Source organism: Musca domestica, unplaced genomic scaffold (genome assembly GCF_030504385.1).
Source record: "Musca domestica strain aabys unplaced genomic scaffold, Musca_domestica.polishedcontigs.V.1.1 11, whole genome shotgun sequence".
NCBI classification, from domain to species: Eukaryota; Metazoa; Arthropoda; class Insecta; order Diptera; family Muscidae; genus Musca; species Musca domestica.
Window position 1 is genome coordinate 8,681,518 of NW_026712133.1, and position 17,891 is coordinate 8,699,408.

At 33.2% G+C, this 17,891-nt stretch overlaps 1 protein-coding gene across 5 annotated transcripts in view; it reads left to right on the plus strand.

The window, feature by feature from the left end:
* LOC101893563 (protein Aster-B) overlaps nucleotides 1-5,972 on the plus strand; it is a 37,496-nt gene extending 31,524 nt beyond the window's left edge. The window contains exons 4-11 of one of the 5 annotated variants that reach the window (XR_009344082.1): nucleotides 2,297-3,185; nucleotides 3,270-3,522; nucleotides 3,594-3,724; nucleotides 3,795-3,991; nucleotides 4,055-4,349; nucleotides 4,425-4,545; nucleotides 5,469-5,568; nucleotides 5,601-5,972. Coding sequence is in view for 4 of the 5 variants with exons in the window: in XM_005175604.4 (XP_005175661.2) it covers nucleotides 2,297-3,185; nucleotides 3,270-3,522; nucleotides 3,594-3,724; nucleotides 3,795-3,991; nucleotides 4,055-4,349; nucleotides 4,425-4,545; nucleotides 5,469-5,504 (1,922 nt within the window). In the remaining variant the exon portion in view is untranslated. Of the gene's footprint in view, nucleotides 1-2,296; nucleotides 3,186-3,269; nucleotides 3,523-3,593; nucleotides 3,725-3,794; nucleotides 3,992-4,054; nucleotides 4,350-4,424; nucleotides 4,546-5,468 lie in introns of all 5 variants that reach the window. The other 4 variants (XM_011294573.3, XM_059130776.1, XM_005175604.4 and 1 more) reach the window with 4 other exon arrangements.
* The last annotated feature ends 11,919 nt before the right edge of the window (nucleotides 5,973-17,891 follow it).

The following is a 17,891-nucleotide window of genomic DNA, read 5'->3' on the forward strand; positions in this document are numbered from 1 at the left end:
CTATTGTTTGGAAGTCATCTCTGGGGCGAATGCTTCCCTAATTCTGCGCGTACGCAAACTTGTTAATTCTACTGTTAGATATGTGTTTGGGTTGCGCCGTAGTGATCGTGTAACACAGTATGTTATTAAGTTTCTTGGACTGTCATTTGACAGATATGTTGAATATCGCCTTCTTTTGTGTCATTACCGAATTATGAGGAATGTTAATTCTCCTTTGTATAATAAGTTTGTGTTTTGTAGATCATCTCGAAATCCGCAATTGCTGTTTCCAAGATTTTCGTCTGTAGTTGGTGAGAAGGCGTTTGTTGTGAGAGTTGCGAGATTGTGGAATCAGCTCCCTCTGACCCTGCGTAATTTTACCTGTTCTTTTGATATGTACAAGAAGAGGTGTTTTGAATATTTGTCTGTTCATTGAGTTTCTGGTTGCGGGTTATTTTTTGTTATTTCTTTTTAGTTGTTGGCTGGGGGGCCATTTTTATGGTTGTTTATTTTCCATGTAGTACATAATTTTATTGTTTTTTTCTTTTTTAAGGATTTTTTTGCTATACTTGTAGTAGCTACATTCGCTCGGTTTGAAACGAGTGATGATTAGCGCTTAAGTGTATTGATGCCTCTTTCCTTTTTCCTCTCTACCTTGCTAAACTGTTGTTCAGCTTGGTAGAGGAGTTTTGTCTGAGGGTCTAATTGCTAAATTGCTATTAAATTTAAATTATTATTATTATTATTATTTTTTGTATATATTTTACTATTCGTTGATAATTTTTTTTTTTTAGATTAATTTGGTTATAGACTGTTTTTATACTGTTGTATGTTAATATAAGATTTTGGCCATGTTGGCTTATTTATATTGAATTGTATGAAATAAATGAAAATGAAAATGAAATTGCCAATATCAGTCCAAATGACCTGAATTTTGGCATATTTGACCGAATTTAGTCTAGAAGCAATACATTCAATTTGGTGAAAATCGGTTCAGATATAGCTATAGCTCCCATATATATATGTTGCATCTGATTTGGTGTTTTAGTCCCTTACATTCGTAATATGATACAACAATGATATTTGGTACCAGTTATCAGATAGAGTTAGTAATACCTCTGCCAAATTTTATCAAGATCGGCTCAGATTTGGATATAGGTCCCATATATATCTTCAACCGATTTCGGGTTATTGTGCACCAAATGGCCAAAATCAGTCCAAAAGTCCTGAATTTTTGGTAAATCCGACCGAATTCAGTCTAGAAGCAAGTACATCAAATTTGGAGAAAATCTTTCAGATATAGCTATAGCTCCCATATATATGTCTCATCCGATTTGGGATCTAAAGTCTCTCACAAGCATTCGACAACAATGATATTTGGTACCAAATATCTTATAAAGCTCGGAAATGCCTTTGCCAAATTTTATCGAGAACGACTAAGATTTGGTTATAGCTCCCATATATATCCTCAATCTGATTTCAGGTTTATTGTGCAAATAATGGCTAATATGGTTTCTATTTTGTGCAACTCGGCTCCGATACATTTTTTTATATAACCCTTCTCCAAGTGATATCATGCACTCTGTAGCAAACTATAACTGCTCTTAAGCCAAATGTTGATAGTGGCGTAGGGTATCATATAGTCGGCCCCGCCCGACTTTTTACTTTTCCTTACAGGTTTACACTCCGATTTGATATTACATATTTGGTGCACAATAACCGTGAAATCAGATGAAGATATATATGGAAGCTGTGTAATATGCTGTAAAATATGATATATATTGCATGTAATTGTATGTGCATGTGGAGAAAGAAACATTCGTCACAAAAAAAAAAAAAAAAACTTGCCAGAATAAAGAAAAGTGTAAAAGTAATTAAATGCTACCTAACACGAACCACGCCACATAACTTTGAGTTCGAAATTAATTGGTTAAGCACTTCATACGTTCTTGTAATGACATATTTTCAAGGGATAAAATTTACAATTTTTTTCTTAACAAATATTGATAAATTAATTTCGACCAAATATTATAAATAACATCTTCATCTTATTTGTTATCTAACCCAATAAGTCTCAATTTTAAAATTGCACCTTTGGGATATCAGTAAATATAACAAAATGTTCAATCTGTATTAAAAGCATTATGAAGGAAAATATAATTTACAATAACATGCTTAAATATATGAAAAATCTATAACTGCAATACATACACATGAGTGACAACTACATTACACGCTATTACAGTCGAAAGGCATAAAAGAGTACGCACACAATATAACATAGTTTAAATCTAATAAGAAGTTTTCTTACTTGCAGATTACTCTTGCGCGCTTTATCGAGATTTGCTTATCCAAGGGCGTTTATACATCTCACAGAATTATGTATGTTTTCATGCCAATATCTTGGGCTGGGAAACGTGCTTGGTAATAAAGTGGAAAGACGTCACGTCAATAACTAAGGAGAAAACAGCACTAGTCATACCAAATGCAATTTCAATTCGTACTTTAACCGAAAACTACTTCTTCTCCTCATTTACGACGCGAGATAAAACGTTTCTAATCCTCTTCCGAGTATGGCAGAACACGTTGATGAATAAGCCTATGCTAGCTCAAGAAGTGTGGGAACTAGTACATAGTTATTATGGTGATGAACTAGGCTTAACTACAGACGACGAGGATTACGTAGACCCAAGAATAGCAGATGAAAACGACGGCTGTGCAATTTTGGAATTCGTTTCTGCCATAGACGAAACGCCCTCTATAAGTTTAGAAAGCCAAGGGTCTTCGAATATATACATATTTCGATCTTTTAGCAATAAGAGCGGTTCCAGTAACTACAGTAGCAACAGTACTAGTAGCAGTGGCGGCGGCGGCGCTGGCAGTGCAGCTTTATATCAAACCAGTAGAGAAACCAAAATGAAATCAAATGCCAAAGAACTTACCTTGATCTCAGCAAAGCCCGAGGAGGGAACTGCAACCAATGTTCCCGGACAGAATAACGCAAATAGTACTGGAAATGATGGTAATGCGGATCGCAATAGTAGCAGCACTCCTGGCAAGGAATCGAAGCACAATTCCGTCACCAGTGAGAGCAAACGAAAGGTGTCGAAAAATAGTAGAGCACGTGAAGAAACAACCAGTAAAAATGTTGAGACCTTACCGACGGATATTTCTGACTCAAGCGATTCGGAGGGAACAAATATACCGTAAGTAGTCGTCTGCTTTTTTCAATCGATAATTTGTCTATAGTTTTAATAATACATACTGACAATTATATTTACGTGTTTTAGGTTCGTTGCTACGACTGAATGTACATCGCCTCATGAGGGACGACAATTGGTTCACACAATTCTACCTATTAATATAGAAACTTTGTTCAATTTACTTTTTTCCAAGTCAAAATTCTTGTTGGATTTCCATGCAGTGCGAAAGTCCACTGATCTTGTTTTCGGCGATTGGGTGAGAAATGACGAGGGACAGAGGACACGTACAGTTAATGTCACCGTGACATTGGCTGCTTCTGTTGGACCCAAAACCTCAAAGGTTACAAATTGAGAAAAAAAATATTTTAATAAAATAATTACAAATTTTTAAATTACTTACCCACTGTGTAGGTTACCGAGTATCAAGTGATGCGTGATTGCAGCAAACAAGGCGAACTTTATTCCATAGATGTAAATAATGTTAATGCTGGCATTCCATATGCAGATAGCTTTAGTGTTTTAATCCATTATTGTTTAGTTAAGTAAGTTGGATCAGTGAATGGTTATGACAGGGTCACGTATTCATTGGTTTATATACTTCATAATATTTAGAACTGTTGACGATCATACGATGCTGTCTGTTCATGCCCAAATTAAATATAAAAAATCAATTTGGGGTGTTGTAAAGGGATTTATAGAAAAGAACACATGGGCTGGCCTGGAGGATTTCTATGGGGCATTACTGCAGGCGCTGCAAAGCGAAACATGTATACCGCCAGCCAAGGGAAAGGGTAGACGGCCTCGAAGGGGTAAGCACATTAGGGTAGCGTATGCAGCAAAGTATAAGCAAAATGACCGATTTTCTCTTTAAGGAACTGCTGTTCAAATAAGGCCGCTGGAAGATATACCACAAATACAGAGCAAACCAGAACCCTTAGAACATTTAATTGGCGCGCAAGCTGTTACCTCACGCAGCACGGCAGAAATTCCCGATGTGATTGCTGATACCACAAATAAACACAGGTGGCTGTCACTGTTTGTTCTTGTTCTATTATGTTTCCTCATAATTGTTAATGTCATATTATTGCTTAAATTGTGGAGATTAGAGGATCGCTTAGAGGAAGATGTGTTAAATAGAGCGCGACTTCCTAATTTGGCCGCGTTAAAGTATGATCTTATTTCGTTCACAATCAAATTCCTTTTATTTGCTTACGTAACAAACTCTTATTTGTTCGGTTTTAGGAAATTGCCTAACAATCATGAGGATTGGATTGACCTCTTGCGACAACAGGAAATGTTGCACGAGGCGGAACTGAGAAAATGGCATACAGTTTTACAAACCGCAATCGAGTTACTAAAGAAGGTGAGCATTGTTTGCCAAAATATATTACCCAAAGATAATATAATTGAACAAATTGATCGGATCAGTGATGAGTTTTAGTTTATCTTATTCATACGTTTGTCTATAAAATTTATACAAAAAATCCAATGGACTTTTCCTTCAAGTATGTGTTAGAAGAGGCTTTAGTTCAACTAATCAAAGTTTATGTAGTTAGCAACATCATCCATATGCCAATAATTGATAATCAGCTACTGCACAAAATAATAAAATCTCTAGTAAATGTTTAGCACTCCTTTTTTCGATTTTCTTTTATTTAAAACACATTATTAATGAAATCCGTCCGTTTTCTATCAACTTTAAACTATGTTTTGATCAAAGTATGCCATGTGTTACACGTTAAACTTTTGTATGTACGAAACATAGAGTATCCATGTCTATTTAGAAATTGCTTCTTACTATGTCTAAATTTATTCAATAAAGCTAAATTTAAATAAGAACACTTTTTATAATTTCTAAAAACAAAAGCACAACATGGAGTGCATAGATTGCTCTGGAGAATATATTGATTTGCCTACGAGACCGTAGAATTATTTAAATTCACGAAGTTCAAGATATATGAGGATTGTTATATTTGCATTTATTTACTAAAGTTTTGAATAAGTTTTATAAATTAAGTTGCAAAATATACTAATTTTTGATATACAATGAAATGTATTTATGAAGGAAAAGTCCATACAAGAACCATATTCACATACAGTTTTATTGTCAGGGTAGAAGTTTTTTTAATGTTTGTGTGTTGGCAGCGCGTGTGTATGTCTGTTAAATGTTTAGTTTGTCCAGACCTTTTGTTTTTTGTTCGTTTGTTCTTTATTAAATCGAAGTTTTTATTTTTTTATGATATTTATAATTTTCCTTACGTATTATGCATTTTTTTATCATTTCAGACTGAAAAAACCTTGGCTGAACTTATGTTTCGCTAACCTTTCCATGTATTGTATTTTTAAGTTTTTTAGTATATAAAAATATTATATACTTATTTCCTATGTATATACAGAACTAAAAATTACCACTGGGACAGACCAGACGCAATATGTGATTTTTTCATCGACTTTAAGCCACAAATTAAAGTTTATTTTGGTACATAAGGACATTTATAGTTTCATTGTTTTGTTTTATTTGTCAGTTTTTGTTGTTTTTTGACCAATTTACACATTGTTTTTAATTTATATTTTAGTCTATATACGTACGTAAATGAAGCTATTAGAATTACGAAAGTGAAATATATGCCAAGTTGTTTGTTTTTATTTGTAATTTGTCTTTCATTTGGATTAGTTTAGTTTAATTTTACTCATGTATGTATGTAACTTGGCTAATGGAAGACATGGTGTGCTTATTTTAATATGTCTTTACTTCGACTGCAGAAAATAAAATATTTGGGAACTGGAAAATTAATGTGATTTATTAGCACGTTTAAATTTATTGTAAAGGAGTTATAAATTTGCATCATTGAGGCATTTTTCCATCATCCATCATGAAAAATATTATGTACAATATCTTTTTTGTATCACATCTGAAAGTCGAATACTAAGGTACCTAGCCCATGCCGTCATGTACACATTTTAGAAGCTTTACAAACTGAATTGGTGCAGAGCATTTTTATTATAGCACCGTTTTTATCTCTACGCAAGCCATCACACAATCTTAAAGTCGAACTTTTCGTATGATATATTTTGCTTTTTTGTAACACATCCAATGAAAACCAAACAAAGGTATAGAGAAGAGAATCTATTGTAAACTTCTTCTAAATGGCTCTTGAAGTATGTATTTACCGTACAATTAGAAATTACATTATAGTTTTAATATTGAGCATTTGTCTATAAAAAATGTATAAAATTAAAATAAAATTCAGATAATGGAAATTAGATGAAATCCAAGAAAATAAGTTGCAATTATTTAAAAATTAAGGTTTGTATGATAATTATTACAAGTAACAGCAAGTCCCAGCTGATTTGACTCTATAGTAATACTAGGTCAAACTCGATAGGATGTTTTGTGATTTAATTCCATTTCTTGATATACAATAGGTATTCCCTCTTTTTGATATAAAATTTCACTGCATGGCAGTTTGAACATATTTTTTGTATAAAAATAGAAAAAATCGCCGTTGTACTTAACAAAACACCAAAGGCGATGGTTCGGAAACTTTTTTGTTGTTAATTAACAGCGATACCACGTTATATAAAATATTCGTATATTTCATGTGTCCTAAAATTACAAAATTTAGAATACTTTATGTATGTATGCTGTTTGATTTCAACTTGAAAGTGGAGTTGCCTTTTCCGCGATTTTCTAGCGATTGCCTGAAGTGTTGAGAGATTAGGGCCAACAGCCAACAACTATACATTCAGGAGAATGATTTGAAAGCATTAAAATTAAATATTTTAAGAACTAGTCTTCTGCATTTTCAATTTAATATTCAAAATGCCAAAAATGTATATTTTTCAAATTTAAATAATTTATTGAAAATTAATTATTTTGCTCTGACACTTGTATTACGTACAAAAACAAATTTGTATGTGGTTGTTGTAACGATTGTTGTACAACAACACTTACTGTTACCTTTATTTTTCTACCATGGTAACAGGTCTAAGAAAAATTCGATAAGGCGTAAAAAATGGAAATTTGCTCTCACATTTTTTTTATAAAAATAAAAAGTAAAATTGCCCAATGTAAAATTCAAATTAGTTTTTTTTTTAACACAACAGCGTTATCTAAAATTGAACGTACTCTTACGACGTTTTTCACTACACAAGTAAAACACATACGTACAAAATACGACGAACGTACAAAATGTCAACATTGGCAATTGAACAATTCCTTGTGCCGAAAATTGAAACGAATAAAACTAAAATGTAAATGTGGAATTGGAAATATAACAAGTTAAAAAGCAGAAAGTTCGGGCGGGCCGAACTTTGAATACCCTCCACCATTTGGAAAGAATTTGTTAATTTTCAAAAAATAAAATCCGATAAAAATTCTGTTAAAATCTTAAAAATACTGAATATAGCCGTTATGTTGGGGTCAATACGACGTGGACCTACATAGGCAATGTTTGTTGTAAGCCATTACCATATTATAAACGGGTACAATGTAGCATCTTCAAAATACCGTATATAGGAAGCTACCGTTATATCGGAGCTATACGAAGACCTGGATCTGCATAGACAATTTTCTGTCATAAGCTGTAGTATCCATTACGAACTTCAAATACGACATCTCAAACAATTTCGGTGGGTATTGTACCTAAACTCGTCAAAATACCGAATATAGGGAGGTACTGATACATGGGGCCTACACGAAGACCTGGACCTGCATAAACAATTTTATGTCATAGACTAGTTCCCATTACGAACTCTAAATACGTAATTTGAAACTACTCCGGTGAATAATGGCGCTAAAATCATCAAAATACCGAATATTGGGAGGTACCGTTATAGGAGGGCTATACGAAGACGTGGACCTGCATTGACAATTTTCTGTCATAAGCTGTAGCATCCATTGCGAACTTCAAATGCCAAATTTGAAACAATTCCGTTGAATAATGTCGCTAAAATCATTAAGATACCGAATATATGGAGGTACCGTTACATAGGGGCTATCCGAAGACGTGGACCTGCACAGACAATTTTCTGTCCTAGACTGTAGTATCTATTACGAACTTCAAGTGCCAAATTTGAAACAATTCCGGTGAATTATGTCGCTAAAATTATCAAAATATCGAATATCGGGAGGTTCCGTTATATGGGGCTATATGAAAACCTGGACCTACATGACCATTTACGAACCTATCCTGCCTACTGGCAAAATAAACATGTGTGCAAAATTTTAGCCTTCTATCTCAATCCGTTCAAAATACATCGCTAAATCGACTTAGAAATTTACGCTGATAGAATATATATACTTTGTTGGGTCTGATATGAGTATTTCGAGGAGTTACAAACGGAATGACAAAGTTAATATACCCTCCATAGGATGGTTGAGGGTATAAAAATTGGGTGAAATTTGATAATTACCAGTTTTTACAACGTGGAGATGGCGTGTTTGGGTAATACGGACGATAAAAAACATTTTACCATAGTGGGGAAGGTGAATATTTGTGTACGCTACGTCGAATTGTCGGTAACGCTGTAAAAAATAAATTATGCCAAAATTAAATTTGTTCAATTTTGAAATTCTGAAATTTAAATTTCTATTTACACCTATTGGGGAAAAGATTGTTTGTAAAATATTGTGCGATAAGTGTCAAACAAAATAATCTACCCTACAATTAGGTAGCTGCTAGCCGAACAAAAATGTTGCTGTTTGGGGATAATCTGATGGATCATTTACATAGGGAGGTAAATGTTTTTCCATTACGAGGATAGACCTCTAGGCAGGTGTGAATAGCATTCATACTGGGTTGTTCGCCGATGTAGTCAACTATAACAATGTGAATACCATCCTCCGAGTCCACCTTCCACCCGAATTATCATGCGTTCAACTTTTGAAAAACGTCGAAGGCGCAAGTCGGGGGTCTTACAAAACATTTTTTGTTAAAAAAATTTTATCCGGGCCAAGTGCGATAATTGACTAATCTTAATAAATTTAACGTATCTTTTCTATAGTCAAACCTATTGTGATTGATCCGGGTAATGGCCCAACAGTAAAGTGTTCACTGTATGTTTATCTTTCGTACTGTGATTTCAATCACAATTCTAGTTTTAACAACTAATCCAGATGATCAGCTGTGCAAATTTAGTAACTATTGATTGTGCCATGGATTTTCAATTTACATTTGGACAATGAGAAGTTAAATGGACATTTTAAAAAATAAATGTAATTATATGTTAGTTAAGATATTTCCAATACCACAAGCGGTTGGGTGTTGTGTTATTTATGACAATCAAATTAAAACTAAAGTTTCAAAAAATATAATTCATAAATGTTTCTCATTAGTTTCTCTAACAACTAATGCACTGTCCGCGTCTTTGTTTTTTTTTTCTTTTTTTTGTAAATAATAATAATACTAATCTATATATATAAATGTAAGTTGTGTTAGTTACTACGCTTATAACTTAAGAACCGCTGGATTAATTTTAACGATTCACACAAATTCGGAGTTGTCTACTCTCCGAAAAGGATAATATCCAAAAAAATCGCGTACAAATGTGATATATTAACATTTTCATTTTGACTTTTCAAATGTACAATAGTAATGTTTTATTTTGCATGATTTTTTTCCATTTTGACTTACTTTTTTCTAATGTACATTTGTAGTGTTTTTTTATATTTTATTTTTGAATTCGAATATTTATTCCAATTTATTTAATTGACTTGATTTCTTGAGAACTGAAATTAATGGCGGGTTACATGGAAGTGTAGTAGCGAATTATGTGGTGGCGAAACGGAATAGATGATATCGAAATAATTTAACGCGGTCACACCAAAGTTAAAAGATAATTGCTTTTCCTAAATCGCTGAAAAATCATGAAAAAGAGATCTCATTGCACCCCTAACCATGTCAGTCTGTTTGTCCGCCAAAAGGTGGACTTGAGAGGGTATTATAACATGGATAAAAATTCTAAAATTTGTAGATATGTTGAAATTTTAGTGTAAGATTTTCACCCCCCTAATACGCATTATTAGCCAAATTCTTTGAAATGTGGTTAAATTAGGAGGTACCTTCTTTATATAGGCACTACTCCGAAACATCGACCTACATTGAAAACTTTCTTCTACCCCTTATAATCCAAGATGACAAATAGAGGCCAAATCAAAAATATAGCAGAACAATATAGCATGTCATAGCATTTCGCGTGATTTAAATAAGTAAAAATAGTTTTATCCACCTCATAATTAAGGGCAGAATGATAAGATGGGAATTAATTTTATTTGCCAAATCTACGTTCCCAACCAATATTCTCTTGGGGGTTAAAAATTCAATAGAATACAAAATTTTCTTTTCTGACCACACATTAGATGTGAAAGTGGACTTGGGGATACTCCAATGTGGGGACTTTACTTAAATAAATTGCTATGTGGCAATTATCTGTATGATGGTTCCCTACCCCAGGGTGGCATAAATAAAATTTTTTAGCCAAATCAATTGATGAATGTGATCAATACCAATATGGGCCCTACTCTGAAAATTTCAAATTTTATGCGAAGAGGTTATCTACCCTCTTAGAAACAAAAATGTCAAATAAGGGCCAAAAAATGAAAAAAGTGGCCGGCCAAGACCCCAAAAATAACTTAAATCATAGATGGTTATGTAAATATGAAATCGGGTTGTTCCCTTATCCGTGAGTTATGATCGATATAAAGACCTGCAAAAGTGATTTTAGGTATTTTGAATGTTTGGGAAGAATTTCTGGAAGGATATAAAACCTTTTCTCCCATTCGCTCTACTATTTTGCACCTTTTATTTCAATATTGGTATATTACTTATTATTCTCCCAAAGAATTTTGCATTTTGAGCTCTCATTGGACGGATCATTGCCACGCTTTGAAATGAGCCCCATTAAGCTTTTTCGGTCATTTTTGTTTGTTTAAATGTGTTCGCATCTTCCAGCTAACCCACGATGTAGGCCCTGGAGTTGAAAGGTAGATGTCAGTTAACATCCTATTTCGCACTTATTTAATTTTTTTAGTGAAAAATTATTCTTTATTTTGTTCACAAAAAATCCACTGAATTCAATATGATAATACAAATTGAAAAAAAAAAAAAAAATTGACAAAAAAAAAAAGAATAACAAATTGAAAAAGTCTTCAACTTTTTCGCTGATTTTTTACAGCAAATGTTTTAAGATCCTTCCTTACAAAGTTTGTCAATAGAATGTACTATTACTTTAAAATTCGATTCCATTGAAAATGTTTTTTGAATTTTGCAATGAGATCTCTTTTTCATGATTTTTCAGCGATTTAGAAAAAGTAATTATCTTTTAACTTTGGTGTGACCGCGTTAAATTATTTCGATATCATCTATTCCATTTCGCCACCACATAATTCGCTACTACACTTCCATGTAACCCGCCATTAATTTCAGTTCTCAAGAAATCAAGTCAATTAAATAAATTGGTATAAATATTCGAATTCAAAAATAAAATATAAAAAAACACTACAAATGTACATTAGAAAAAAGTAAGTCAAAATGGAAAAAAATCATGCAAAATAAAACATTACTATTGTACATTTGAAAAGTCAAAATGAAAATGTTAATATATCACATTTGTACGCGATTTTTTTTGGATATTATCCTTTTCGGAGAGTAGACAACTCCGAATTTGTGTGAATCGTTAAAATTAATCCAGCGGTTCTTAAGTTATAAGCGTAGTAACTAACACAACTTACATTTATATATATAGATGAAAGCTCGCAGAATTGCATTCCAGTTTTCTTCGTCTTCTATCATTTTCATAACTATGTTCGTTATTGTGATTGCGCCTGTTTGCAGTTCTACTTCTGACCGTAGGTTTGTGCACCGACCGCATAAAAAGAATGTGTGTTCTGCGTCGTCTAAAATGTCTTCTTCATACAAACAATAAGGGAAATCACTCTTTCCGCGCTTAAACAGATATTTACGGAAATACTCATGTCCGGAAAGCATATGTGTTATGTAATAGTATATATTGCCCTGCTTCCGTTTTATCCATGTTTCTAAGTCTTCCCAATGTCTCTCGCTGCCAGCGTGTCTGTCATTTTTCGAACGTGTCCTCTTTTATTTGAGCAAGTTCTGAGACTTCATGTTGGCGACGCTTTACCTCAAATATTTTCCGCCTCTCATCTGCTACCAACTCGATAGGTACCATACCATACTACCTCTAACCCATGCAATATCACCCATGCTCTGGGACGGATCATGACTTGTTGAAGCTTACGTTGGGCATCATCTGTGGTGCTGGCCCGGATGACGGCAGCAATATCATCTGCGTATCCTACTAAAAAGGTGTTCTCGGGCATATCTGCCTCTCCGATAATCCCACTTTTAAGTTTCCAGCTGTATTTAGCATGCTCAGTGGCCTGTACGATGACGGTGCTTTTGGATCTTCTTTACCTCTATTAAGGAGCACACGCTGCTGTTCCTTCCAAAGCGCTGAGAAGATTCCCTCTGCTAATCAGTGATTGTAGATGTTGGGCAATGTCTGTGGTCGTGCATCAGCTTTCTACTTAAGGACTTCTACCGCAACACCATCTAGCCCCGGGGCCTTATTGTTTTTTAATTTCTTACCAGCCGATTGCAGTTCTTCTGTAGTAAAAGCTATGGGAACTTTGATGGACTCTGCAATAGGCTCATCTGTCCTTATTTCGTGTGTAGGAAACAGAGAATTTACGATGTTTGCCATTTGCTCTTCATTCATTCCATATACTGGACCTTGAGCTCCCAGTTTCTTCATTACTAGTTTATATCCCAATCCAAATGGATCTCTGTTTATGTCCTCCCTTAGTTCTACCCATTTGCTTCTTTCTTTAATCGCAGTTTGAAGTGCACAAAAAGGCACTTCTCTACGTTTTAATAATAATAATAATGATAATAATACTAATAATATATAATTTAGAAAATAGGGAATGGTTCAGAAATGCAATAATCTTAAAACTTCTACGATAACCGATTTCCCTTTATAATATGGAAAATAATTGCAAATTTGGTAGATTCTTGCAGGTTCTGGAATAGAGCAATACTTTATTGAATATTTTATTTTTTACAATTTGAACTTATAACTTTGACACTGACAGTACGAGCAATTAAACATTTTAAGCTGTTTGTTAATTTAAATTTGTTGTAAATTTGTTTCTAACTTCTTATTATTTTATCATAGTTTTTAGCTCTAATACAAACAAAAACACAATTTATATTTGTTAATAATAATACTAACTTATTAGTTACACCATGGTTTTCAACGACCGCTTTTCAAATAATAAAAATTATAATATCAAGCTCTGTAATTTATCTTACATCGAGTAATTTATCTTACAGAATCGAGTCACTGGAATTGATTTTACCAGACCTGTCAAACAGACCTTGTTGGTACTAAAAACATAACGTGTCTTTTTCACGGTACTTGATTTCTTGTTCGATCCTTAGTTATGGAATAATCACTTAGTTTCCAATGCGATTTTTGTACCGAACAACACTTTTTGTGCTTCACACATCACATTCTTGGTGACAAAAAATATTCCTTCCTTAACACATCTTTAATATCATTTAGAGAAAAATCAGTTATGACCTTTCAAAATGCAAAATAATGGGATTTAAACTGACAGTTCTGCGAAAGCAAAATAACTACGGTATCCCAACTAATAAATGCCAGCACTGTTATTTTTATTGCATTTGTTCACGAACAAATCATGCAATGAAAAGGTAGCTGATTACAATTTTTTCAATTTTGTGTATGTATTTATTATTTTGAAAAATGAAAACAAAATATTTTCAAAACAACATTTGACGAAGGACTCGAAATACAACATTAAGGACGCAGTGGATTTTAAATCTAAAATTAACAATGTCAAAATAGAAAAAGACGAAACCTTAATATCATTTGACGGAGTGTCATTGTTCCCCAGCATCCCAATAAACTTAGCACTAAAGACAATCGCTGAAAAATGGAATATAATCAAGGACTATACAAAAATTCCAAAAGAGTTATTTATAGAAATATTGACCCTTTGTATAAAAGACTCCAGATACTTCGTATATAAAGACAAGGTGTACGAACAAAGAAAAGGACTTCCAATGGGTTCCCCAGCGTCACCGATCATAGATGATGTGGTAATGGAGGTATTATTGGACGTTTCCGTAGAAAAGAGACGACGAAACCGAGATTATTATCGAAGTACGTAGATGATATATTTTGCATAATAAAGAAAACGGAAATCGAAAACACACTAAAGATACTAAATACATTCGACAAAAACATCCAATTTACTCATGAATTAGAGGAAGATGGTAAGCTACCATATCTAGACTCAATAATCATAAGACACGACAACAACCTCAAGTTAGATTGGTGGTTTTTGGTACCAATCTAACAGCATCTGGACGATTGATAAAATTTTTTTCAAAACATCCCCGATGAGTGAAGATAAATATACAGCGACAAACTTTATACATAGAATTTTCAATATAAGTGACCAGCAATTCCACCAAAATAATGAATTAAAAATAAGAAATATATTAACAAAGAATGATTTCCCACAAAAAACAATCGACGGTTTAATAAAACGTGCAAAGGAGAATACAAATGTTAAAATTAGAGAAGAAAAGGAAATATCATACAAATCTTTGACGTATATACCTGGAGTTTCGGAGAGATTTTGCAGATCGAACGTGTATAATGAGGACAAATACCAATTAGCTCTAAAAACCAATTGCAGTGTCAACAATATGTTCAGTAGAACTAAAACGAAGACAAAAAAGGAGGACAAGAGCAATGTCGTCTATAAGATAGCATGCAACGGCGACGAAACCAATATATGCCAAAAAGTATATATTGGCACGACAAAAACAAAATTAAAAACTAGACTTTCCGGACATAAATCGGATCAAAAATCAGACAAACCTTTAGAACAAAAGACAGCTCTAGCAGCACATTGCACATTAACAGGACATAGACCGAACTTTAAGGATATTAATATAATGGCACAAGAAAACAACTACAAAAGACGATTCACATTAGAAATGTTACATATCATAAATGTACCACCGGAAAAAAGAATGAACTTTAAAACTGATACGGACCACTGTGCACATATTTACAGAAATTTAGTACATAAACACAGATGGAAAAAGACTTAGTTCGAATTTGACGTTAAATTAGAGCAGACGTTTTCCTCTAAAACAAAGTTAATGTAAGAATTGTGTGTTGTGTAATTGTCTTATTAATTTGTAATAATTTGTGTTATTTGTAACAGATCCCTGAAGATGATTGTCGATGACAATCGAAATATTGGATATAATAAAGATAAAAAAGGAGATAACTAAATAAAATTGTTTTACTGACCTTCAGCCGAACTATCATCAAAAATATTAAAACATATTTTCAAAACCAATGATTGGAAGACATGCGATTGCGCCTCGCATTAAAGCTATTAGCCAGTTTAGCCACGATTAAATGTAAAGAAAGTATGAGCTTGGTGAGTCAATCTTGATCACTCCACGTCATTGAACTAAGTTCTGTAATCAAAGGAACGATTACGAATCTTGTTTTAGGAATTGTAATCTCTCGAATTTTTCTTGTAGATTTTTTTTCTTTCAGAAAATAGATTTTTTGCCAAAAGAAGGAGTTGTTTTTAAGTAGCTTCTAGGGAAAATATCCCTAGTAGAGTTATAAAATCTAGTTCATATCACTGAATCATAGTTCACTACTGAAAGTACGGTTACGTGGGTGTTATAGGAAAACTTGAACCTATATAAAAAATGCTCTGCCACAGAAGGTGGAACCCGATACAAATTCTAAAAGCCGAGCTTTCAACAAATCTGTTAAAATGTCTATATTCGCTACCAAAATTCAGGACTTTTGGACTAATATTGGCCTTTTGGTGCACAACTAACCCGAAATGGTTTGAAGATATATGAGACCTATATTTAAATATGAACCGATCTTGATAAAATTTGGCAGAGGTATTTCTGGACTGTGTCTGATAACTGGTAGCAAATATTATTGTTGTCGAATGCATATTACGAATGTGAGGAACTTAAACACCAAATCAGATAGAATTTAAATATGGAAGCTATATCTGAATCGATTTACAGCAAATTTAATGTACTTGCTTCTTGACTAAATTCGGTCGAATATGCCAAAATTCAGATCATTTAGACTGATATTGGCTGTTTGTTGCATAATTAACCCGAAATCGGTTGAGAATATTGACAAAATTTGATATACTTATTTCAGAGCTGTATCTGAATCTGGTACCAAAGATCATTGTTGTGTAATGCATATTACGTTTGTGAGGGTCAAATTTCACTGCACAGCAAATTAGTTCTCGTCTCTGTATATTTGTGTATATACAATGGAGTTATAAATATAAAATTTGACAATGAGATGTTGTCAAATGAATAATTTTGAAAAATTCCTAAAACATGACTGCATCACTTTACCTTCTTAATTCTACCATGGAAACTAAAATACAGTGGAAGAAAACACAGTTTTGTCCAGTTTATGGGCTGATGGCATCTTTGGACCGCACTTCTTTAAAGATGTAACGAATTCTAGTGTAACTGTGAATGGTAAGTGGTACCGTGAGATGATATCCGACTTCTTTTTTTTGTTGCCCAAAATATAAAGTTGACTTGTATGACATGTGATTTCAACAAGACGATGTCACATGCCACACAGGACGCGTAACAATGACCGTCTAGATAATACGATTTGATTTATCAATATTTGTATTTATCTGTTATTCTAATTCTGGGCATTGTTAGCAAAAATAATGTGCAGAAAAGAAATTAAAATAAACAACTACAATTTACAGGTGTCACATAATACCATGGTAGAAGAACAAAGGTAGGTGCATCAACGCTTAATAACATTGATATGTCAAATTTTTTAAATGTTTTGGAGAAAATAAGTGTATTTTCATATGTTTTTTTTTTTAAAGACAAAAATCGGGGGCATTTTTCAAAAAAATTTACATATTTCAATAGTTTTTCATTCAAAATTTTCATTTCCAAATTTGATTTGACAGTTCATTGGCCAAGTAGCTGTGTCGATGTGACTACATGTATTCTTCCACCATGCATAATACTTTACACAAATCAAATTTTGCTTTCGTCAAATAACGCTACTGAACGTTAGTTACGCCTTTTCTTATTTTGTTAATAATTTTATTAGAATATTCATGGAAAACTGTCGTTATATGGGTAAAATAGGGTGCTGTACGAAACGGAACTTAATATCGGAGGTGTTTCGATTGCCGTAATGTACTTCCGCTGTGAGTTGCCGAGCTGTACCGTTTGTAAATGAGTCAACGGGAAACGTTTGCAAACCTTTCCTGTGCGAAAAGATGACTGGTACATTAAGGGTTGTTATTTTTAATATTGTTTTTTGTAATTTTTTACATTGTATGATGGTCAAATAAATAAATAAGAAGGAATAAATTTATCTTAATATTACTTTGTACATTATCTTTAATAAGTTAATGTACAGGGAAACGATTGCAATGAATATTGTACTGTTTCGTTTCCAATGTTGAGTTATTTTCGTATCCTGCTTTTAAAAACGATCACTAATAACGATTCAGAGTTACATCTTTGTATAAAATATTTCAGGTGGTCGTGAGAGATAACGAACGAAAAATGTTAAAGGAGTGTGACTAATATCTTGGGGTAA